Source organism: Balaenoptera borealis (assembly GCF_965194805.1).
Source record: "Balaenoptera borealis genome assembly, chromosome: 8".
NCBI classification, from domain to species: domain Eukaryota; kingdom Metazoa; phylum Chordata; class Mammalia; order Artiodactyla; family Balaenopteridae; genus Balaenoptera; species Balaenoptera borealis.
The window spans coordinates 34754662-34780212 of record NC_138865.1 but is presented as its reverse complement, the minus strand read 5'-3'; the positions used below and the strand labels follow the sequence as shown (position 1 = coordinate 34780212).

At 39.5% G+C, this 25551-nt stretch overlaps 2 protein-coding genes and 1 long non-coding RNA gene across 4 annotated transcripts in view; 1 reads left to right on the top strand and 2 right to left on the bottom strand.

Annotated features, from left to right (window-relative positions):
* ZNF367 (zinc finger protein 367) overlaps positions 1-11269 on the bottom strand; it is a 28342-nt gene extending 17073 nt beyond the window's left edge. The window contains exon 1 of one of the 2 annotated variants that reach the window (XR_014247611.1): positions 9316-11269. Coding sequence is in view for 1 of the 2 variants with exons in the window: in XM_082402491.1 (XP_082258617.1) it covers positions 9316-9726 (411 nt within the window). In the remaining variant the exon portion in view is untranslated. The remainder of the gene's footprint in view (positions 1-9315) is intronic. The other variant, XM_082402491.1, reaches the window with a different exon arrangement.
* The window catches only part of HSD17B3 (hydroxysteroid 17-beta dehydrogenase 3), a 233399-nt gene that overhangs the window by 173581 nt on the left and 34267 nt on the right, over positions 1-25551 (bottom strand). The gene's annotated exons all lie outside the window — the stretch shown is intronic.
* LOC309633560 lies at positions 12334-15661 on the top strand. Its single transcript, XR_014247612.1, has 2 exons — positions 12334-14788; positions 15101-15661. It is a non-coding gene; the product is annotated as an uncharacterized lncRNA (long non-coding RNA).

Sequence of the window (25551 nt, the reverse complement as noted above, 5' to 3'; positions counted from 1 at the left end):
GTATCAAAAGACAAAGACAAAGAGAGACTCTTGAAAGCAGCAAGAAAGAAGCAGTTTATCACACATACCAGTCCTCAATAGGAATAACAGCTGATTTCTCAGGAGAAACTATACAAATCAGTGGGATGACATGTTTAAAGTGCTGAAAGGAAAAAAAAATCAAACAATAATCTTATATTCAACAAAACTATCACTCAAAAATGAAGAAATTAAGCATTCCCAGGCAAACAAAAGCTAAGAGAGTTCATTGCTAGACCTGCCCTACAATAAATCTAAAGGGAGTTAGTTCTTCAGGCAGAAATGAAAAGACACTAGACAATAACTCAAAGCCATACAAAGAAATAAACGACACCAGGTAACTACATAAGCCAGAAGTATTGCACTTTGGGCTTATAACCCTTCTTTTCTTTCCTATATAAAAGACAAATGCCAAGTGTATTAAAAAATAATAAATCTTTGTTAATGGGAACACAATATAAGATGTAATTATGACAACAATAACAAAAAGAGAGAGGGACAGAAATATATGGGAGCAGAACTTTTATATACTATTGGTGCTAAGGTGATATTAATTCAAAAAAAAAAACAGAAAAGGAAACAAGAAAGGAAAGAAAATGGTACACTACAAAAAAATTCAAACCCTAAAGAAGGCAGTAATCGAAGAATTGATAAACAAAATAAGTATAACACTATAGAAAACAAATAAAATGGGAGAAGTTCTTCCTTGTAAGTAATCACTTTAAATGTAAATAGATTAAATTCTGCAAACAAAAGGCAGAGATTGGCAGAATGGATTTTTTTTTTAAATGAAGCAACTATAGGCTATCTACAAGAAATTCACTTTAGAGCCAAAAACATAAATAGGTTTAAAAGTGAAAGGATGGAAAAAGAGATAACAATTATAAACACATGCACACCTAACAACAGAGCTCCCAAGATGTATGAAGCAAAAATTGGCAGAATTGAAAATAAAGACACAGCTCAAAAATAGATGGAGACTTTCACTTTCAATTAATGGATAGGACAACTAGACAGGTCAACAAAGATATAAAAACAGCAGAATATCCATTTTTTTCAAATGCACATGGAACATTTCCCAAGATAGACCATATGTTGGGCCCAAAGCAAGTATCAATAAATTTTAAAAGACTGAAATCATCCAAAGCATCTTCTTTGACATACTTGGAATGAAACTATAAATAACAGAAAGAAAACTGGAAAATTCACAAATATGTGGAAATTAAATAACACTCTTAAACAGCCAATGGGTCAAAGAAGAAATCACACAGGAAATTAGAAAATACTTTGACACGAATGAAAATAAAAACACAACATATCAAAACTTATGGGATACCTTTCTAGGACTGGAAGGCTTAATATAAGATACCACTGCTACCCAAAGTGATATACAGATTCAGTGCAATCCCTATTAAAATCCCAAAGGCCTTTTTTGCAGAAATGGAAAAAGCAATCCTCTACTCATGGAATTGCAAGAGGCTCCAAGTAGAAAAAACAATACTTTAAAAGAACAAAGCAGGACTCACACTTCCCTATTACAAAATTTACTGCAAAGCAATGGCAATTAAGACAGTGTGGTACTGGCATAAGGAAAGACATAGGCCAATGAAACAAAATGAGAATCAAGAAATTAACCCTTATCCTATGGCCAACTGATTTTCAACAGGGTGCCAAGAGCATGCAATGGGGAATGAATAGCTCTTCAACAAATAGTTCTGAGATAACTGGATTTCTACATGCAAAAGAATGAAGTTGTACCTCACACAATATATAAAAAATTAACTCAAAATGCATCATACACCAAAATGTCAGAGCTGAAACTTTAAAACTCTTAAAAGAAAACAGGGATAAATATTCATGACCTTGGATTTGACAATGGATTCTTAGATGTGGCACCAAAAGCATAAGCAACAAAACAATAGATAAACTGGACTTAAAATTAAAAACATTTGTGTCAAAGGACATTATCAAGAAAGTGAAAAGACAACCTATAGAATGGGATACAATACTTGCAAATCATATGTCTGATAAGGTTTTAGTATCCAGAATATATAAAGAACCTTTACAACACAACAACAAAAACTCAAATAAAAAATGGGTAAAGGACTTGAACAGACATATCTCCAAAGCAGTTATATGTATGGGCAGCAAGCCCATGAAAAGATGCTCAACATCATTAGTCATTAGGGAAATTCAAATCAAAACTACAACTGAGGTCAATTATATCTCAGTAAAGCCTGAAGGGAAAAAAATTAAACACACACACACACACACACACACACACACACACAGTGAGATACGACTTCACACCAACTCAGTTATACTCAAAAAAAAAAAAAACCAGGAAAAAAGTAGAAATAAGGTTTTTTTTGTCAAGAATGTGCAGGAACTAGAAACTTCATACATTGCCGGTAGGAATGTAAAGTGGTTTAGCCACTGTGGAAAAGTCTGACAGTGTGATACAATGTCATATACATATGTACATATACAATGGAATGTTATTCAGCCATAGAAATGATACATGCTACAAGGTGGATGAACCTCAAAAACAGTATACTAAGTAACAGAAGTCAGACACAAAAGGCCACATATTTTATGATTCCATGTAATAAAATGTCCAAAATAGGTAAAACCACAGACAGAAAACAGGTTGGTGTTTTCCAGAGACTGCCTATAGAGGGGAAAAGGGAGTGACTACTTAATGAATACAGGAATTTATTTTGGAGTGATGAAAATGTTTTGGAACTTGATATAGGTGGTGGTTTCACAACATTGTGAATTACTAAATATCAGTGAATTATACTTCAAAATGGTTAATTTTATGCTATGTGAATTTCAGCTCAATTTTTAAAAAAACTAAAGAGCTCTGAACATACTATGGACTTTAGTTAATAATATACCAATTTGGTTCATTAATTGTAACAAATGTATCATATTAATGCAAGATGTTAGCAATAGGGGAAACTGGATATGTGGTTGATGGGAACTCCCTGTACTGTCTTAACATTTCTACGTATGTAAAACTAATCTAAAATAAGCATTTCCTTGAAGAAAAAAACTTTCTTTCCAGGTAAGTTAAATTTTTACACATATAAATGAAAGAAAAAAAAAAGAAAAACATAAAAAACACCTACATCCAAACTGAAGATGTTTTTACTGCTGTCAATATAAAAACCTAAAGCCTTCCCAAAGCTTAAAAACATCAGCCTGAAACCTTGATAATAAGCCCCAGCAAAATTCCCTTCAATCAATTTTCACCTTGAAAGAAAAGCTCAATCTCCATGGATGAGTTATCTTATAGGATAAGTCATGTCTAAAAAATTCTTAGATATTAAAACCTATTTCTGCAACAGCCAAGAGGTGGAAACAACCTAAATGTCCACTGACAGATGAATGGATAAAGAAAATGTGATATATACAATGAAAAATTATTCAGCCTTAAAAAAGGCAATTCTGCCATATGCTACAACGTGGATGAATATTAAGGGCATTATCCTAAGTAAAATAAGGCAGTCACAAAAAGACAAATACTACATGATTCCACTTATATGCGGTATCTAAAATGGTCAAACTTAGAAACAGAAAGCAGAATGGTGGTTGCCAGGGGCCATAGAGAGGGAGAAAGGGGGAGCTCGAGATGGGTGCAGTTTTGGTTTAGTAAGATGAAAAAGTTCTGGAGTTCTATTAAAACAATGTTCATATAGTTAATACTTTAAAATGGTTAAGATGGTAAATTTTATGTTATGTGTTTCCTGCCACAAAAGTATAAAAAGAAAAAAAAATGTGAGGGGACTTCCCCGGTGGTCCAGTTGTAAAGAATCTGCCTTCCAACGCAGAGCACACGGGTTCGATCCCTGGTCAGGGAACTAAGATCCCACATGCTGGGGGGCAACTAAGCTGGCGCCACAACTATTGAGCTCGCATGCCTCAACTAGAGAGCCTGTGTGCCTCAAACTACAGAGCCCACATGCCCTGGAGCCCGCACGCCACAACTAGAGAGAAAAACCTGCAAGCCACAACTAGAGAGAAGCCTGAGCACCAAAACAAAGAGACCGCGTGCCTTAATGAAAAAAGATCCCACATGCCTCAACAAAGATCCCATGTGCCACAACTAAGACCCGATGCAGCCAAAATAATAATAATAATAATAATAAGGGAAAAGAATGTGAGAAAGCACTGTGGCAGATTATAATATTTTTAAAATATTCACTGCTCCTTCTGCACTGTGGACCCCAATGAAGCCAACTTGGCCATATGACTTTGCTTTGACCAATAAAATGTGAATAGAAATCACATGTGTGACTTCTGAGCAAAAGCTCTAAAAGCCATCACAAGGTTCTACCATCTCTCTTTCCTCTCTGCCTTGAGACTCGCATGTCCCAGGTAGGGGATGTTCCTCCTGGGTCCCAGAGTGAACAGGATGAAGAGCACACCTGCTGTTAACCCTCACAGGATACGTAACACGAGCTTTGTTTAGGTTGAGATTGAGATTTTGAGGTTCATTCTGCAGCATGGTTTAGCCTAAGCTAACTGACTCAAGCACATTGTTAATACATATTTGTTAATGGGATAAAGATCTCATCAATTCTCCACAATAATTGTATAAATTGTTGCTGGTTATGATCATATTATGAATAATTGTTTTAAACAGTTTTTAAAATGTAAAACAAACACAGCATCTATGATCCATAAAAATAGCAGATGATTTGTTCTGTTAAGAAAGAAATGGAACATGAAATAAGGTTAATTAAAAACCTTAGTAATACAACTCCTCTGCCATGAAAGGATCATTTCCCTAATATTTTTTAAATACATAAAAACATATTGTTGACTCTATTACAATTTGAAATAACTGATTTAGTATCAAATACTATTTAGTATCAAAATTTTAAGATTATCCATTACTATTTTCTCTGTTTCTAGTTAAAAAAAAAATTAACAAGCATGTTTAATAGTGGGGGAAGATTTTTTTTTTGAAGTTAACTATTTGGCTGCCTCCCAGTAACTCTAAGATCTTGTTTCATCTACACATCATACTTGCATTTTCCAAGTGAGAAATAAAGAGCTGAAAAATGCAACATAATACAACATCCCAGCCATATACAGGTAAGACTTCACTAAGTGCATTCTTTCAACTAAGAAAATTAAACAAGGCAAGTAATCATCTAATACCCTAAATAAATGAATAAATAGCATCTTTTAACCATATACACAAAAACAAGCAGTGTCACTTAAAGAGGACCCTTTTCATTTTAGCCTTAGCAATAAGAAAAGCATGTATCTATGTACATTTTGACAATAATAGAGTTGACTCATCAGCAACTAAGTGTACCTGTAGCTTAAGAGAGAAATCTTGTCAAGACTGCTTGATTATTTGCAAAAAAAAAAAAAAGTAAAGTAAAGTTAAAAAAGAAACTCTAAGACATCCTATTGCTATTATATGGCAACTGCTGCAAAATAAGCTACTAGAAAGAAGAAAAATGAATAAATCGCCAAAAATGTTTGCATACTTCAGCAAGTTTAATTTTTAAAACAATCTCAGTACCTCCGGAAGATAGTGATTTTGAAAGTGTTTCTAAAATATTTCATGGTAAATGTTTTGTTTTCAATGTCAATAACTTTAAAGTTATTTAATAAAATTTGAGTTATTTCTCAAGCCACTTAGAATAATGTACACATTTACCTAGGCTTTAGAAAAAGTTATGTTCAAACTTGATATTCGTGTGATTACTAAAAAGACTAAAAGTCCTCAACACATTTTTATACAAAGTAAAATTCAAATAAACTATACAGATACAACATGGAAGGAAAAGAAAAACAGTTCTCAGAGGGAGGCATGTGTACCTTCTCACTTTCATGAGAAAATGTAAATAGATCTTATTTCCCTTTTCGAATTCAGATTTAGATCCGAATTTCCTATGGCTCGCATTATCTGCTTCCTAACTCTATCTCCCACCTTGACCTATCTGGACCACTTTCTAAGTCTTAATTTGTATCTATCTATTGTACTGTGTGTATTCTCATGATGCATCTCAATCGAGATATAGGTAGTTATGAATAGTGTGTATTATTTCATAAGTCTACTTGCATCTTCTTCTTTTTTTTTTTTTTTTGGCCGTGCTGCCTGGCGGAATGTTAGTTGCCTGACCAGGGATCAAACCTATGCCCCCTACAGTGGAAGCACAGAGTCCTAACCACTGGACCACCACCAGGGAATTCCCTACTTGCATCTTCTTAATATTAAAAACAAATAAATAAACCCCTAAAGTCAACACACACATGATAAACACAGAAGCAATATCAGGTACAGATTAAGAGTAAGGGCTCTAAAAAGTTCCAATCAGTTCTGCCACTTATCATATGATGTTAACTTAATCTTGGGGACTTCTCTAATTCATCCTTTTTCATCAGGTAAACAAGGTAAATTAATTAAAGAATTCAAAACAATCAACACAGAGTCTGGTGGTTTGCTCTGCTCTGCAAGGCAATAAATAACAAATGGTGGCTACTATGTTCACGTAACATGTTAACATGACGTTATGTTTAAACATGGTACTGATCAAAAACTACTGTGTACTAATCAGCTGTTTGTAAGGCTATGTGCAGTCTAGATGTTTAAAGTGATTGGTGATAGAAAGGGGAAACAGGATAGGCAGCTGGCGGGTCCTAAAGTGTAAGTGGTATCTGAGGATGTGCAGAGAAGCCAAACTACACAGGTCCCAAAGTGGAGAAGTAACCTCATGAATGCAGTCTGAGTAAAGGGCACAAAATATGGAGGCTTGGAATATCATTTGGCAGATGAAAATTAGACCTTCTCCCTTCCTGCCCAGAATTCTACAACCTGGGAAGAGACAGTGCTAATATATAACTATATCCCAATAGTGCTAAACAATCTTGTGATGAGGGGCCAAAATAAGTTGGTAGAAGATGGATGTTCTCCTCACAGGCGGGGAGGCAGTGTTGGGCGCAGAAACAAACAAGAAAGCAAGCAAAAGCTGACACCAGGTGTGTAGGACTCAGATGTTAACACCTCCCCTGGGACAGGTGGCATCAAATAGACAGTAAATGAACACAAAAGTTGTTCTCAAACCCACAGCTGTTATTGTCTCTAACCCACACACTGAGAGAAGGGGGTAGAGAGAAGCATGTTATTGGCACCAACTATATTACAAACTTGTCTTCCCAAAAAGTGAGCAGACTCAGCCAGCATGATTCACCTATGATGTATATGGAGATAAAAGAACTACGAGTACTTTAGAGAAGCAAAACAAAGTAAAGGAGGCTGGAACTCCCAACCTTTAGTCTAGAATGTACTGATCACAAATCAAACTAGGTAACTTCCTTAAATGAAAGTATATTCCAGAGGGCACAAAATATGGAGGCTTGAGGCTCCCCCTCAAGTTGCAGAAACTAAATGAATGAATTTTTGGAGCTGTATTTGGATTGCTTCATTGATAAAAGGACACGTTAAAATCAATTTGTCTACTAATTTATGAAACAGTTATGGCATGAAAGACGGTGAGGAGGAAAAAAAGTGAAATATATAAAAGCCTTTTCACTTTTAAATGTTTTTCATAACTTGTGTTATGTTTTACTTCTGAAAAGAGGTAGATAAAGTGGAAATAAAATTCAAATCTATGCATTATTAAGAATGTTTTTTAAAAGGTTTATGTGAAGATAAAACTGTTTTAGCCACCCCCAAAAAAAGTATAGATTTCACTTATCTATTATAACATTAATCTTCTTGGATAATCCAAAATTAGATTCAGTTATAATTAAGGATAAAATAATAGATGCAAAATCTTCTATAAGTAATTTGTGCATATATGTCTTTATGTTGCTCAACCATATAACCTACTACATATATATTTTTTTAAGTACTAAACATGTAAATACGTTAACACAGAAAAATATCTAGGATACCCAGCCATCTTACTAAGGGCTACCTAGAGACAGCACACAATGATTGTTCACTTCACAAACTCAGCACTAATATAAATATTTCTACTGCTTCTTCTTTCAAATTTTTACTGAAGTGCAGCTTCAAGAGTTGAAGTGTGTCAAGGCATATAGCTGTATAAATGTATAGTTCTTTAATAACAATGCCATTAGTAACAAAGTGTATCAATTTCCTCAGGGCTCAACACAGTGTTTCAACATCTTTGCTACTGAGTGTAAAATGATGATAAAACCTGTTTCAATTTTTATAGTATTTGCCAATATAGACGTACTTATCAACAAGGTGATTTACTTGTTTTATCTTTAGCAAACTGCTTATCTTATATAGCCACTTAACAAATAGAATCTGAATATTAACCTTATATTAGCACCATTCATTACACAAATACTTAACTGAGCACATTTATTCAGCATTTACCGAGTATAAGGTATTAAAGTCAAATACGTCTACCAGAGAGAAATTGTCCCGGCGCTCCTGGAGCTTACAGTCTATAGAGGTAAGTATATGTCAGCATGGAGGCACCTCCAACACATGCTTCAGGACTAGGAGCCACAAAAACTCAACTACAGTACCAGCGTTCCCGCTACCTAGCTGTGTACCTTGGGGAGCTCCCTTCACCAATCCCTCTAAGCCTCAATTGCCTGATCCGTAAATTGTAGGTTTGAATCCTTTCCAGCTCTAATACAGTCTGAGACTCCAAGCAATTCGAGGTTGGTGACAACAGCGTCCCATTCCACTCTGAGCTCTCAGAACCTAGCAAAGTTGTACGCTGGATGCGTGGAAGACAGTGAGGGCTCAACTCCCGCTGGGAAAGATTCCCCTAAGTCCCTTCTTGTTCTTCGGCTATCTCTACAAGGCATCTTTAGCAGGGTCGGGGTATCTGCGGTGAGGAAGAAACTGCGCAATCGCTCCCCCCCCCCCCGCACCCAGAGGAACAGTTCAAGGCCTGCGGCCCCTTCCCGCCCTCTCCCGCCAAAAAAGACTCAGCGGTGGGCCGAACGACTGGCAGAGCGGGTTGACCGTCCCCCTCCGTGACCCCAAGGCCACGCTCCCGCCTACTGCACCTGCTGGCCTGTGCCCTCTGGTCTGCTGGGCTTCCCCACCCCCCAGGCGGGTGTCACGTGACTGAAACCTAGCCCCGCCCCCGGGGGGCAGTTTTTTGGCGCGCTGCAGTGACGTCAGCGTCCTGTCACCCGCCAACGCCCCCGCCCCCGCCAGAACGACCTCGCGTTTTAAACTCGGCCCCGCCCCGCCCGCCGCGTCTGCGGGCGCTGCCGGCTCCCGGGCCGCGCCGTTAACGGGCCCCGACTACCCCAAGCCCCGCCCGCGCCGCTTACCTTGAGGTGGCCGCTGTCCGGGCTGCTCGCTTCCTCCTCGTCCTCACCTCCTGAGGCGGCGGCGGCCGAGGCGGTGGGCGGGGGCGCGCCCCGGCCCCGAAGCCCTGGGTGCTCTGCGGCGGCGGCGGGCAAGGCAGCCGAGGCGGCGCCCCCGGCGGCTCCGGGGCTGAGCGTCACGTTGTGCGCGTTCTCGCCCCAGCGCCACGGGTACACCATGAAGTCACTGAAGCCGGGGCTGGTGGGAATAAGCGGTGGCGGCGGCTCCGGCTCCCCTCCGCCGCTGCATGTGGGCTTGATCGGGGTCGTCCTGATGACCGACACCAGCACCCGCTTCGGGGAGTCCTGGCAGAAGATGACGGGCGGCGGCTGCGGCGGGTTGTCAGCCATCGGCGCCTCCACACCCCGGATCATTGCCCGGCCCCGATCCGCAGCTCCGGCGGCCGTGGGCCGCACTCCCTGAGCCCGGGTCTGGCCCTTTGCTCCGCTCGCCCGCGCTGCTCCGAGTCGCCGGCTCTCAGTCCCGCTGGCTCATGGCAGGCGGACGTTTCCTGGAACCCTCCTGCGCGGCGGCCAGCGAAGGAGCAGAGCCGCTCGGCCTGCACCAGGCTGCCAGGGCCGGACCCCAACCCTGGGTCAAGCCCGCCCTCCACTCTTTGTGCTCCCCAACGCAGGCTGCAGCGGCGGGAAGCAGCGGGCGCCTTGCCTTGCGATGACAGGAAAGGAGGACGCGCGGCGCCGAGCCCCCGAAAATAACAACCTGCCGCCGGGGTCCCTGCTCCAGTTTTTCCCGCGTTACATTTCGCGCCTGGGCGGAACCAATCACCGCGAGTCCCCTGCCCGCTGGCCGCAGCGGCGAGTGACAGGACATGCGAGCCAATAGCTGTGCCTGGATTTCTTTCTAGCTGGAGCGGGGCGGAGCCAGACCTGCGCGCGGGTCCTTTCTGCCACGCTATTGGCCGCGGCTCTTGTATTTTTTTTCTGCCTGAAGAGCCAACAGCGTTCGAAACTCCGGGGGAGCGCGCGACGTCTGCACTCGCCCAGACACACCCTCCAGTAGCCCCGCCCCTGCTGTCCTTCTGCGCGGTTAGTCAGGGTTGGAGGCGCGCTGGGGGCGACAGGCAGGGGCGGGCGGTAAGGGAGTTGCTGATTGGAAAGTTATCAGAGAGGGGGCGGGCCAGGGGTGGTAGTTGGCCAGCGGGGGCGCGCGTCTGCCGGCCCCACCCGCCCGTGGCTGTTGGGCTGTAGTTCCCGCGCGGCTGGGAATTTAAAGGGCTGGGGCCCGGGCTGCCCGCCCCTGTCCGTGGCTCCCGCCACCCGCTCTAGGGGGACCGAGGCCTTCTTACTGCAGTTTCTAGTAGACACCAAGAGGTGCGTCGTTTCTTAATGGTTCCCATCTGCCCAGCTCTTGGACTCGCCCCAAGGCTGAGGTGGGCATCAGTCCCAGCCTTCGCCTCCCCGGGCCTCGGTTTCGCAGCTGTGTAAAGTGGGGTAGTTAAGGAAGTCGTCTCTGAGGTCCCCGTGTGCTGCTCGCGGCTCGGAGGGGACACGAACACAGGCGTGTGTCCATTCTTACACCCGGGACGGATGCCCCAAAGACGCCAGAGGACTCCCCGCCCTCCCGCTGTGGTTCCTCACCCGTCCGGGGCCGGCCCTTCATCCCCCGTCTGGAAGGGCGTTGAGCTGTGGGTGCCCCGGAGGGTTCGGGTCATTCCCGACTCTGCCCGCCCCCGCCTCAAGGACCCCACCCCGCACCAGAGGAATCCTGAACGACCGGAGTCCAAGTCTGACAGTCACCCACCGAGGGCCAGTGTGGGCTCGGAAGGGGATGGGGCAAAATGGGATGTCCAGCCTCGTATTCACTAGAATGTGAAAGAAGTGACTGTGTTTTGTTTTGTTCTTTGGTTTATTGCCAGGGCCGAGCCTGACTCATGGTAGACTTTCAATAAATATTTGTTGAATAAATGAGTGAATATTTGGTAGTTAAAGGTTAGGATTGGTAATTAGAACAGACCTGCGTAATAGCTGAGTATTCTCTCTCCCCAACACACACACACACACACACACACACACACACACACACAGAGCTATGCCACAAGTGTTTAAAAACAAGTTTAACTTATATGAACAACTTCTAAGATACATTTTTAAGTGATTAAAAAAAAAAATTGGGGACTTCCCTGGTGGTCCAGTGGTTAAGACTCCACACTCCCAATGTAGGGCGCCTGGGTTTGATGGCTGGTCAGGGAACTAGATCCCGCGTGCCGCAACTAAGACCTGGCGCAGACAAATTTTTTTTTTTTTTTTAAGGTACTAATATGATTTTATTCACCTTTTTAAAAAGGTGGGGGGAAATAAACATACCTTTTTGCTTTTAGATATACAAAATACTTCTAGCAAGATACACAAGAAACTGATACCTAAGTTGACCCCAAGGAGGGGAATTATATGGCTGGGAAACAGAAATTGAAAGATTTCAAAAGATACAACATATAACTCTTTGTATCTTTTGAACTTTGAAACAAGTGAAAATATCTTTGCAATAAACAAACAAAATAGTATGTAGCTATCATCTCCTGGAGGCCTAGTATAATAAGAGCATATATCTACTGATATACAATAATATGGTTGGATGCTTCACTTACATTCTACTGCTCTCAACAATTCTGAGGTAGTTATTACTATTCCTACTTTATAGATGAGGAAATTTGAGGCTTGTCCAAGATCACCTAACTTGGTAAAAATCTTTTGTAAGGATGGCTCTGAAAACTGCCTATGGAGTATACCCCTTAGAGTCTGCTGAACAAAAGGAGGAAGTGGCTGAAAACTGGGCACCCCACATTTCTGAGACCTCTTTCTCATGTTCTAGAACTTTAAGGTTTTAGAGGTTAAAACCAATTTGATATTTTAATAAATAGCTGATGTGGAAAGTTGAAAGTTCATCTCTCATTTTATTTAATTAATAAACACTCATTTTGTTTTCATAATTTTATGTCAAATGACTGCACCACATACTTCTGAGTCCATTAGAAGGAAACTATAATCCATCTATTTTATACTTGAAAAACACTGAAAAGAAAAAAGTGATATATCCATCTTGGACTTTCAAATTATGGGTTGAGTAAGATCCAACAGATTAAGCACCAATAGTTACTGTTTAACATGCCCCAGAGTTCAAGATGAATCATTCAGAACCAAGACACTGACTTTCTGCTTCTAAAAATTACTCTTCATCAACAGTAACCTGGCAACTCCACTTGCTCTCTGCCACAAGAGAATGAAAGACATGCCAGGAATGTATGAAGTGGGCAGAGGGTGATTCTAGGAGCAGAGCTGAGGTCATGCAAGATCTGCTTGTTTGGCTCCATTTCCATGCAAATAGGAAACTGTCTGAAGTGTGTGGATCATATTTCTGATATCTTTGTTCTGCCCTAGGCAGAGTCAACATCCCAGAATACTAAAACCCATCTAAGGATACTTACTATATTATTACAGTAGTCTTTCCAGTTGTTAAAAATGTAGGCCTCTTCTGATAAAGATATATACCTCAAACCCTCTTTTTAAAATATATTTTAAAGTTTCAAGATACAATCTGAGTAAAAGAAAGCAAGATTTTTTTCACTTTGAAAACAATATCAACAAGAGCATTTGAAGCTGCTTGATTGCTATAAAATCTGGTTAATGTGGGAGACTGAGCATAACATAACTCCTTTTAAGTGATTTGTCTTCATAGCTAAAAGTGCAGATAAAACAGCTTTGCAAATAAATGTAGATGAAATGGGATTAAAATGCCTGATCACTTGTTTTGAGATGATTAACAGGGAAATATTTTACCATAAAAATTCTCCAAAATAATTTTCTCAATGTTCTGTTCAGCAGCAGACTCAAACTTGAGTTCCAAAAAGTCCTCTTACGATGAAAGAAATCTAGGAGGAAATGGTTCCCCATAGTATTTCAGTGGGATTTTTAAGCTCTAACAACAGGAAAATATCTACATAGACCAGGTATGTTTTTCATTCAAAAGAGCTTTCCCCAAAATATTTTCCAAAAACTTTGTGCAATGAGAGTTTCATCAAGTTAAGAGTATAAGGAAACATTTTTAACATTGATTTGCCTATCTACCATCACAAATGCCCAAATATCTCATTATGATGTTATTGCTAATTTTCTTAGAAATAGCTCTTTTGCTTTCAAATAGGCAATCTAACTTCGGTTGTAAGTAAAAGTAAGCCTCTCAGACCAGTTTAGAAAACGAAGACAAAATTATTAAAAGGAAACAAGGGTGTCAAATGGACTTCAAAGTCAGGATTAGAACCTGAAACTGGTCTTCAGAACCTTCTGGGGACACATGGTTTCTGGCCTCAGTTCCTCTATCTGTAGGTGTGCTTCATTCTTTCCTCTCTGTAGACACGTTTCTTTGCTTTTCCGAGTAAATGGCTAAATATACACAACCATACACCAGCCTCTGAGTTGTTTATGCTGTATTCAAGCCACCAGAAGAAACAGATCGGCATTTTCAAAGCTCAACTTCAAATTACTAAGAGGTAGAATTTGATTGTCCAGCTTGGATCAGGTAGTGCAATCAGCAGGCACAATCCAGTAGTAAAGAAGTGGGCTGGGATCTTTATGATCTGAAGAACAGTTCTCAGAGAAGAGGGAGATGGCTTGTAGGTAGTACTAAAAATGCAAAAAGTACATCTTTTCCAATGAGATGTGTGTTTTCCATTTAACAGTAAATCATGAATGTGTATTATGTCATTACGTATTCTTTCTCAGTGATCTAAGTGACATTGTATTTAGTTGCATGGGAGCACCATAGCTTCTTGAACTATCCTCTATTTTTCAAATTGTAGTTTTCTTAGTTTTCTGTTTTTAAAATTAATGCTTTAATGACCATGCATATAGTTAAATCTTTGCCTGCATTCATGATAATTTTCTCAGGTTATATTTTTCTAAGTAGAATTGATAGGTCCAAAAGTTTGCAAAACTTTTAAGTCTTTTGATATGTATTAGGATATTATTTGATCTTATATATCCCATTTGATGGGCCCTGAATTCAATGCACTTATGTCTTGTCTCTTTTTCATCTTCACCAGTAGCCTTCAAATTGCAGCGCATATCACAGAGGTTAAATTAATATTTGTTAATTGACTGACCAACTTCATAAGTGAATATGTGTGATGTGGTTGGGAAACACCACATTGAAGTATATGAAATTAGTTTAACACACATATAGTGATGACAATTGGTGATTATTTAGACTGACTATAAGTTGGAATTTGATTCTCAGAAAAAGGACAGACTCTAAAAATACAATATTTTTAGTTTTGCATTTACCCAGTTCATATGGTTGTTAAGGGAATAAAGTACCCAGTGTGCCACACTGAATCATTATTACCCTGAAACATAGCAGGAAGCTATATGTTCCTCCTTTCTGTATTCAGAATGACCCTATGGCACTAGCTGACTACGTATGGTCCCCTTCTTTCTTTTTTTTTTTTTTTTTTTATTTATTTTTTTTATTATTTATGGCTGTGTTGGGTCTTGTTTCTGTGCGAGGGCTTTCTCTAGTTGCGGCGAGCGGGGGCCACTCTTCATCGCGGTGCACGGGCCTCTCACTGTCGCGGCCTCTCTTGTTGCGGAGCACAGGCTCCAGACGCGCAGGCTCAGCAATTGTGGCTCACGGGCCCAGTCGCTCCGCGGCATGTGGGATCTTCCCAGACCAGGGCTCGAACCCGTGTCCCCTGCATTGGCAAGCAGATTCTCAACCACTGCGCCACCAGGGAAGCCCCCCTTCTTTCTTCATAATAAAATCCCTATATTTTTGATGCATCATTGTACCTAGCTAAAATTCTACATCTACCATCCTCCCTTGAAACTAGATGTGTTCATTGTCAATTAGCTATTAAGCAATGTTACTAGGTGGTATCTCAGGAAGCTTCTTTAGTCTTTTCACCCTTCTTCTCTCTTCCAGCCTGAGTTGTGAATGTGATGTCTAGAGATTTAGCAGCCATTTTGAAAAACTGAAGCTTATTGTTAAGAATGGTAAAGCAGAAAAACAGAAGGAATCTGAGTCCTTGATGACTTGATGCAACAGCCATACCTGCCAAGACGGCCCAGTTCTGGATATCTTTTATGTGACAGAGAAATAAACTTTGGTCTTAAGTCACTCTTATTTCTGGAATCTGTCACTAATGGCCCAAAGCCATTCCTAACTGGTAGAGTACCTATATCCAAGCTGGATTTCAACAGAATGGCTCTAATGATAGGGTGGTCCGGTGTGTCACACAACTAGATATCCACCAAAGACATGAGCTTCCATTTCACAGTGTAGAGTTTTCCTATAAAAGGACAGTACAGGTAGAGACTACTGTTTTGTCACTCCTTACACCTAGGTGTCACCATGTGACTTGTTCTCAGCAATGTAATATGAGCAAAAGTGATGTGTTATTTGCAGACCAGCAATGTTAAGAGGAAGATGTGCCTAACCCACAGTCTCTTCTCCTGTCTGTCAGCTGGATGCAGAGAATCAAACCAAAGACTTTGAGTCCTTAGGAGATAGCAGAGCCACAATCTGAAAGGAGGAGGTGTCCCTCTGTCACCACAAAGAGAGAAGCTACCAGCCATTAAGAGCATCATGGAACATTTGTTACAGCATCCAGAATTACCTTAATTAATACAGAAATTAGTATCAGAAGTAGGATGTTGATGTTACAGAAATCTAACAATATGCAAAGCTGGGTTAATTATCAGGTGGAAGTAGCAAAGAAACTAATATCAAAAGCTGAAGAGAGAGTGATCCATGTCATGCAGCCACAGGACATTTGACAAAACTGTCTAACTGGTAGGTAGGAAGGAAGACCAGAGGTCTACTGAGTAGCTTCAGAGGAAGTAGTTGGTAAGAGTTGGTGTGATAGCATATGCTGATGTTTACTTTCGGCTTTTAGCAAGTTATTACAAGCAAGAGGTGGAATTCAGGGAAAAAACTGGCCAGCCTGAGAGCAGAAATGGAATGCAATACAGAAAAAACAAACACTGGGTCTCTAGGTGTTGCAAAAGCTGTTTGCAGGCCCCAAACAGTAAGAGATAATACCCAAAGAGGTTTAGGTACCAAAACTTATGGCTAAGGCAACAATCAGACCAAGAGTGCAGGATTCTCACCTATTGTTTCATAGGGCTTCAATGTAGTTAAGAGAGCAATAGGGGGCAAAGAAGCAGAGAAACAGATTAAGCCTCAGAATTCTGCCTAGGTTGTGGTTATAGTCACACTGAACAGCCTGGATGCAAATAGATCAGAAGCCTACCAAGTGTCACAAAGAATTCTTGACCACACGGGTCACAGGGAACCAAAGGGAGTTTCTTCCAGAGGCATAACCAGAATCCACTCAATGAAACCCCACCCACCACCCCATTTCAATGGCTGCCCTTCAGGATTTTGTCATTTCTGTGGACTAAGGACTGCTGTGTGTCTCCATTTTTTTCTTGTCCGAATGGGTGTTTTATCCTGTCCCTGCTCCACCATTATATTGTAGAGCAGACAACTTTATGGTTTATAGGTGGTAAACCATGAGGAGCCACTTTGTGCTTTGCAAAGAGGACTGTGTATTACCTGGATGTAGTAAATTGGATGGATCTTTGGAGGAATTATGTTCTATGTATGAGAAGAAGGGTGCTCTTGGAAATTTGGTGGTTAGAGGCCTGGGGGAGATGGATAGCTGTCCACTGTTAAAAAGAAAATCATGGGCCCAAAATGGGCTCCCTTATGCTAAGCCATGCCATCAAACCAGGGCTTCATACCTAACCTAACTGGAGCTTCAACATCCCCCAGGAGTTTTCTGCTCAGCACCTATGAGGTGATCTGTCACATGGGCCCTCTTCATCCTACAAAGGAAGATGAGGTGTCCACCACACAGACCCCTTCTGTCCCCATAGGGAGGTTACCTAAACCTGAAATAATCTTTTCTGTTTATGACTTCTTTGTGTTGCCTTTAAAGAACTTTCTCTTTTTTTATAGCCCTTTGGAGCTTCTTTCTACCTGCTAGATGGAATGCTTCCTTATTCATGAATCATCCAATAAAGCCAAATAGATCTTTAAAATGTACTCGGTTGAATTTTTGTTACTTAATACCGCTAAAAGTTCGTTTTCTACAAAGATTCCTTTTTAGTCCAAGGAATACATTTCCTAGCCCCCTGTTATCTAGGGAGGGGTCGTGTGACAAGTTATCATCAATTAATGTGATCAGAAGTAATGTGCTTCACTTTTAGGCCAAGGAGATTACAAAGCAGTTGACAGATCTCCTCCCTCACCTCCCCATCTCCCACTATGATGCTGAGGATACAGCAGATGAGAAGCCTAGGCCTCAGGAACCAACAACACCAGCATCACCTGGGAACTTGATAGAAATGCAAGTGATTGGACCCCATCCCCCCACCTTACCCCACCCACCCCCAAACTACAGAATCAGAAATTGTGAAGATGAGACCCAACAACCTATGGTTTAGCAAGCCCTCCAAGTGATTCTGATGACGCTCAGATATGAGGGCCATTGTCTTAACAGATAATGGAGTTCAGTCTCTAAGGGCCTGAGTCCTTCTCTCCCCAAGGAGGAAAACCATCCATAAATCAGGAATGCTTCTTTTGGACTTTACCTGAGTGAAAAATAAAGTTCTTTCATGTTTGAGCCATCAAACATTTGGGAATTTACCAGTTTCAACAGCTAAAGTCACTTTAATTCACCTGAAGTGTTTGGAAAGGGGCTGAGAACCAAAACCATACACCCCACTCACCCCGGACACTGAGAACTGAAACTACTTCACTCCCACTTACCTCATCCTCTACATTAACATCTACATCAACATGTTTTTATTCCTCTGTCTTCATTACTTCTCTGGGAGTTTCTTTCCCAGGCAAAGATTGAGAGTTCATCACAGGAATTTCCTAAAAGAAACCCTTCAAAGTAAGACATCCCCAGGCATTTTGTGCCCTAAGATTCTTTGAATCCCTAGCTCAAAACACATTCCTTGTTGTTTCTACCAATCCTGAACAGTTTTATCTGATCTTTACCCAATTCTAATCAAATCCCTACACTGAAAACCTTTCTTAAGCCAAACTTCAAATTCTCAATAAGCTCTCTCCTGAGCTTCCCCCCTTTCAGAAACTGCCAAAACTCTGAGGAGGTGTGGTTCTTCCTTACCAATGTAAGCAATAAACTCAGCTCTGTGTTATCAGTAGATTGTGTTGGTGATAATTGTGAGACATCACTAGACAGGGCTGACAAAATACTACTATATCCTTGAGTTAGTAAATAGGGCAAGTAGAAATCACATAGATTGAGAGCATATAATAATTTATGTGCTTATAAATAGAAGAATGAAATCACGACATCCTATCCTCCCTGGACAGAGTGTGACCTTGGCCAAGAATTTAATATAAACTTATAAGTACAACCTTAGCGAGGTCTAATATAGCTAAAGGAGCAGCCTGTAAAAGGTACAGTTTTTACCTATTGGGCTAACAATAGGATTGCTTTGTTTTCCTAGAAGGCCTGAGAGGTCATAATGTGAAAGCGGAGATCAAAGAAGGAGCAATGAAGGGAAGAACCAATACGTCTCATATTATAATGTCCAGTAAATAATGTACAGGACAGATTCCGTTTATCAAGAAGTGGCTTATAAATTATGAGTAAGCAGGAAAATATTTGTCTTTCTCCTCATGGGTTCATTGCACTACTTCTGGGAATTAAAATTTGTCTTTGGGAGATGGCATGATGAACATGATTATGATTATGTATTGTGTGTTTTATTCAGTACTTAGCCTAGACAGTCCAGAGAATAAAAGATATGTTGAACTCCCACTGGAAAGAGATCAAGAGAACCAGATTTTAAGTTACCCACAGCTATTCTAAACTGCTTCTTGAAACGGAGCACCAAAGTCTGCCCTCAATTCCATGCCCAACTGTTCTGTGGGACTTGGAGAGTCACCACCAACTCTTCTTCTCCAGGCCCTCTTCCCTGGGGCGTTATTCTAATCTAGATTGAATAACTCATACTTAAGGACTTAAGCTGCTAAAAAAAGAAACATGGATTCAGAATAAGAGCAATTCTTATGTGTAGGGACTAGAGTTTCTTGAAAAGTAGCAGGGAAGTGGGACACCTGTATTACCAGGTTTAGAAGGAGGCACTTCCATAAGAAAAACATGGCCTTGATGACAGGGAAGCAAGAGATTAGGGTAGGAATGAGGAGTCCTTCTGGAGGCTTTAACTTCTTGAGTACTTTATACCTAGGACTTCAGGAAAGTGATATTCAGTGTATACTTTTGAGTTTTTCCTCTCCTGCACAGCAATTCCAAGCATTCTGAAAAGCCTGGTGCATCCTTAGAGGCACATGTTGTAGTCCAATGAACAATAAAGAACAAGGTAGAAGGGGAAGTCTTGCTGGCCCCTCACTCAGTCTCCCTAGACTTGTGTAGAGAAGAACAGCATCCCATTCAAGAGTCTAGGAGTTCCAAATGGTGACTGGCAGGGCAAAAGACAGAGCTGATAGGGGCAGGGAGGGACAGCTAATGGGGGAAACTCAGAAGGACTTAAGATCCCCACCTAAAATTATATACTTGTATACTTTATTTGCATGTATAACTTTGATTGTTTAGTTGAAAAAACATGTTGGTGAACAGATTACATATTTTGTTTAAGATCAAGTAAAAAGTTATTGTTTTTCAAACTTGAAAATTGGATGTTATTCACAGTTGAAGACATTGTGAGTGCTCCACAAAGACCATAAATATTTTGTTGTATAAAATAAAATTGCCCTTTTTACAAATCTATAGAGACAGGAAATAGATTAGTGGTTGCCTTGGGCTAGAGGTGGAAAAAGGATTGACTGCAGTTGGGCAGAGGACTCTTCTGGGGGTAGAAGAAAAGCTCAAATTTGGATTGTAGTGATGAATGTACAACTTTGTAAACTAATTAAACTGAATTGTGCACTTAACAGGAGAATTCTGTGGTATGTGAATTATATGTCAATAAAACTGTTTTTAAACAAAATCCCAAATTGCCTTTTTCAGTTAGAAGGAATATTTATTTAAAACCCTCATATCATCAACGAAACTCATATGAACATGCATCCTTAGACTGCCTAGCCTTCAACCAGATAAGAAATTAAGAAAATAATTAACTCCAGAGCATACCATTTGAAGTGACAAATTGATGACTTAACTGAAAATGTAATACACATCAACTTTTAAATAAATAAATAAAATTACACCCACTTTTGCAATTGGTTATGACATATCTACTAATACAGAAAATTGTCCTCAACTGTATATGTATAATATGTTGTTAAACCTCCTCTAGAGTAACCTGTTATTATCATTATGATTTTTCTCATGCCTTGGAAAATGGCTAAAGCTGAAGATATCTCAAAATTTTTCAAAGCAAGTGATCTGAATAGGTTCTTGTTTATATTGCCTACCCCAGCTCCCCTGCTAAAGCTGACTGAACCATGAGCAGAATTTGGAATTGGGTCTGAGAGAGCCAGCCAGTCTGTGGGCAGCTAGACCGGCAGCAGGTATGTTGAGGAGCTGTGGGGCAGCAATCAGCCACATGAATGGAGAAGTGAAGAAAAATCTGAGATGAAATCTGACCCACAGAGCCCACAGAGGAGAGATGTAGAAAGGATACAATGAACTTCCTGACCTCTCAATGACCCTTCAACTCCCAGAGGCACAGCTGCGTTTCTGCCCAGGGTTTCCAGAAGACACCATGTTTTCTATTTTCTGTTACTTGCAACCAAAAAGCCTTAACTGAAACAGAAATGTAATAATATGCATAGCGATATAACTGGGAGGATAGTCACCAAAATGGCAACACTGGTTCTATCTGAGCAGTGAGATTGATGGTGATGTTTTCTTCTTGTGTTTGTATAAATTATCTATAGTTAAAAATTACTATTTTGTAATAAGATTACATTTTTATTGTAAAAAAATACACATAACATAAATTTTTCTGTTTTAATCATTTGATGGTGAACAATTCAGGGGCATTTAGTAAATCTACAATATTGTACAGTCATCACCACTATCTAGTTCCAGGACATTTTCATCATTCCAAAAGGAAACCTTGTACTCATGAAGCAGTAATTATCCATTCCCCTTTCTCTCCCTAGACCCTCGAAACCACTAATCTGCTTTCTCTCTATGGACTTGCCCATTCTAAAAGGTTATATTTACTTTTCTAAGACTGACATGCACAAAACAATAGCTGACCCCCTGAAGTCTTGTGGCTCCCTTGCTAACCTGCACCCAAAAGCCTCTGACATTCAAAAGAACCTCTTTGGAAATGTCTGATCTCTTATAACATTAAATTTATCTTAGGAATTAAATATCAAAATTCTCTGATTAGAAGGTATAAAGTGAATGAATGTTACAAATAAGTTAGTTTAACTACGGATATTTTCAAATGTGCACATGCCAAAGTAAGAAAAATTATTTCCTAAAAAGAACATCCCTGACTCTTTTTGAATGATCTTTGTCTGTACGGCCAGTACTTGTGTGGCTTTCATGGAGTAGAAGCTTGATGTTTAATAGGACTTATGCTATTGTCTTTTTTCTGTATCTGGGATTTAAAACTATATGACAACACTATTACTTTTATTTAGTGGTTCTAAGAATTTTCTTCAGGTTTAGTAGATTGATTGAAAGGGACATATATGCAATATGTAAGCTTCGAGGGGAAAAAATAGAATTATTTCACAAAATTCACAATAATAAGAGGCAAAAGAGAAAACCATCTGCTTAAAGAAACCATTACAATAAAAATTAAACCAAAGAATACCATAAAGAAGCATGTCAATGATCAAGACATTAAAAGACACTAATTCTTCTACTTGGAAAGAGAATTTATAGATACCAATAGACACCACCACTAATTTAACTTTGAAATATGGTCTTCATGCTAGAAACTCTAAAAACTCTTATTAGCTATGTAAAGATGCAGTAGAAAATCACCGATTTTAAAAAAGAGTCAGTATGGGAATTCCCTGGCGGTCCAGTGGTTAGGACTCCGTGCTTTCAACTGCTGAGGGCGCGGGTTCCATCCCTGGTCAGAGAGCTAAGATCCCACAAGCTTAAGGTTGCAGCCAAAAAAAAAAAAAAAAAGTCAGTAGCTATGCACTTCAATTTATAATGACAAATCCGAAAATGCTGATTTATTTAAAGCAATCCAGCCGTACTCAAAAAACATTTAAAAATGGATCTAGTGTCTACCTCATGACTGTATGAGGAATAAATGAGATAAGGTGTGTGAAATTTGGTACTAAATGAATAGCTTTTAAAAATGAAATTAACCCTCTTTTCAACTCGCTTCCCTACAATCTACACAGCACTGAGTATAGTACTCTTCAATGAACACATGCGAATTAATTATCTAAAGCATGTCAGAAAATTATGAAATAATATACAATGTGTCATATAAGTGAAATTCTTTATGATGTCAATACATTCTGCAATTAAGAATGATTCTGCTTGCAAACTATTATATATAGAATGGATAAATAACAAGGTCCTAATGTATAGCACAGAGGACTATATTCAATATTTTGTGATAAACCATAATAGAAACAAATATTAAAAAGAATATATAAATATGTATGTATAACTGAATCACTTTGCTGTTCAGCAGAAATTAACACAATAGCCAAGATACACTTCAATTTAAAAAAAGGAATGATTCTCCTGTGTAAAAAAATTCTGATTGTCTTTCTAAAATGTATTTCCTTTCATTTGTTTTTTGTTGTTGTTTTTGTTTTGTTTTTTCTTGTTTTTTTAGTTTTTATTGTGGTAAAATATACATAACATGAAATATACCATTTTAATCATTTTTAAGTGTATAGTTCAGGGGCATTAAGTACATTCACAATTTTGTGCAACCATCAACACTACTTGCATTCATCCCAGACAGAAACTCTGAACTCCATTCCTCCCTCCCTCAGTCCCTGTTAACCCCTATTCTACTCCGTCTCTATGAGTTTGCCTATTCTAGGTACCTCATATAAGTGGAATCAACCTTTCATTTGCTTTTACCCTGAGAAAAGAAAAATAACCAATGTCTTCACCTTTGACTCCTCTTTCCTCAAAACCCAATGGATTTACAAATCCTGCAGATCCTATCTCCAGCATGTCTTCTGAATTTATCCCCTCCTTTTCATCCCTGCTGCCATTTCCCTATTTGTTTCTCCTCACACCCTTATAAAACCCTCCTCCCCAGTCTCCCTCCCTCAAGTCTCTCTCTACTTCAGTGCTTTCTCACTTCCTGGAAGTGAGCTTCCAAGTTATCTTTTCTCACCCCAGCTGGGTATGAAGCTAAGATCTAAGGTTGTATATCTTTGTGTTCTCAGCATTTGGCATTGTGGCCAGCACATACAGTAGTCCCCGCTATTGAAACCATGCCCCATAGGGTTAACAGAAACTGGTGACTAACATAAATCCTTGAGCTTGTCTTACAGAACAGCAGATAAGGGAGCAGCTTGTTTTTTTAAAAAAAAAAAAAACCTCCACTTGTAACCTGCCTTCACTGAGCAAGCTTGCCTTAATTATTATTATTTTTTTAATTGCATGCCCTCTAAGCTTCACACAGCCTAGGAATTGGAGTCAGCACTTGTCCAGTTCAAGCCAGCTAAGACTGGTTAAGACCACCGACCCTAAAACTGGGCCTGCACAGGTGTCCAATGAGTGACCTTTTAATGTCAGAGAAATTAAAAATAGATCTACCATATGATCCAGGGATTCCATCTCTATGTACATACACAAAAGAAATGAAAACAAGATTTTGATGAAATATATGCACTCTCATATTTATTACCACATTATTTACAATAACCAAGATATACAAACAACCCAAATGTCCATCCATAGATGAATAGATTAAAAGGATATGGTATATTTACACAATGGAATATTATTCAGCCATGAGAAAGGAGGATATCCATCTATTTGCAACAACATGGATGGACCTTGAGCACATTATGCTAAGTGAGATAAGTCAGAAAGACAAGTACTGTATGATATCACTTACGTATGGAGTCTAAAATAATTAAACCTATAAAAAACAGAGAGTAAAGTGGTGGTTACCAAGGGATGGGAGGGGGGAATGATAAGAGTGATGATGTTTAAGAGTACAAATATGTAATGAGCAGTAAATAATCCATAGATCTCTAATGCACAGTATAATTAATATAGACAATAATATTGTACTATAATTATGTAATGTGATATATATCACTACATTGACAATCATATTACAATACATACATGTGTCAAAGAAACATGCTGTACACCTCAAACTTACACAATATTACAAGTTGAATTCATCCCACAAAAAGTCCAGTTTTCAATAAAAATTAAGAAACATACAAAGAAACAAGAAAATATGGCCCATTAATAGGGGAAAAAATAGAAACTGTTCCTGAAGGTGCCCAGATATTGGACTTACTAGACAAAGATTTTAAATAATCTATTTAAAATATGTTCAAAGAGCTAAGGATACCCTGTCTAAAGAACTAAAGGAAAGTATGAGAATGATGTCTCACCAAGTAGAGAAAGAGGAATTATAAGAAGGAACCAAATAGAAATTCTGGAGCTGAAAAGTAAAATAACAAATTAAAAATCCACAAGAGTGGTTCAACACTAGATATGAGCTGGCAGAATAAAGAATCAGGGACTTGAAGATAGGTCAATTGAGATTATCCAGTCTAAGAAACAGAACGAAAATATTAAACAGAGCCCAAGACAACTATGGGACACCATCAATCATACCAATATATGCATGGTAGAGTACCAGAAAGAAATAAAGATAAAACTGGACAGAAAGAATATTTGAGGAAATAATGGCCAATTTACTAAAAAACATTAATCTACACATGCAGGAAACTCAATGAACTCCAGTTATTAATAGATCCCTTTCCAGACATCTCACAATTTAATTGTCAAAGGCCAAAGACAAAGAATCTTGAAAGTATCAAGAGAGAAACAAATCATCATGTGCAAGAGATACTCAATAACATTAAAGACTGATTTCTCATTAGAAACCATGGAAATCAGAAGGCTGTGGGATGACATATTCAAAGTAGTGTGATAAAAAATTGTCAACAAAGCATTCTATGTCTGACATAATGATCTTTCAAATCTTAAGGAGAAATTAAGACATCCCCAAATAAAGAAAAATTGAGAGAGCTCGTCACTAGCA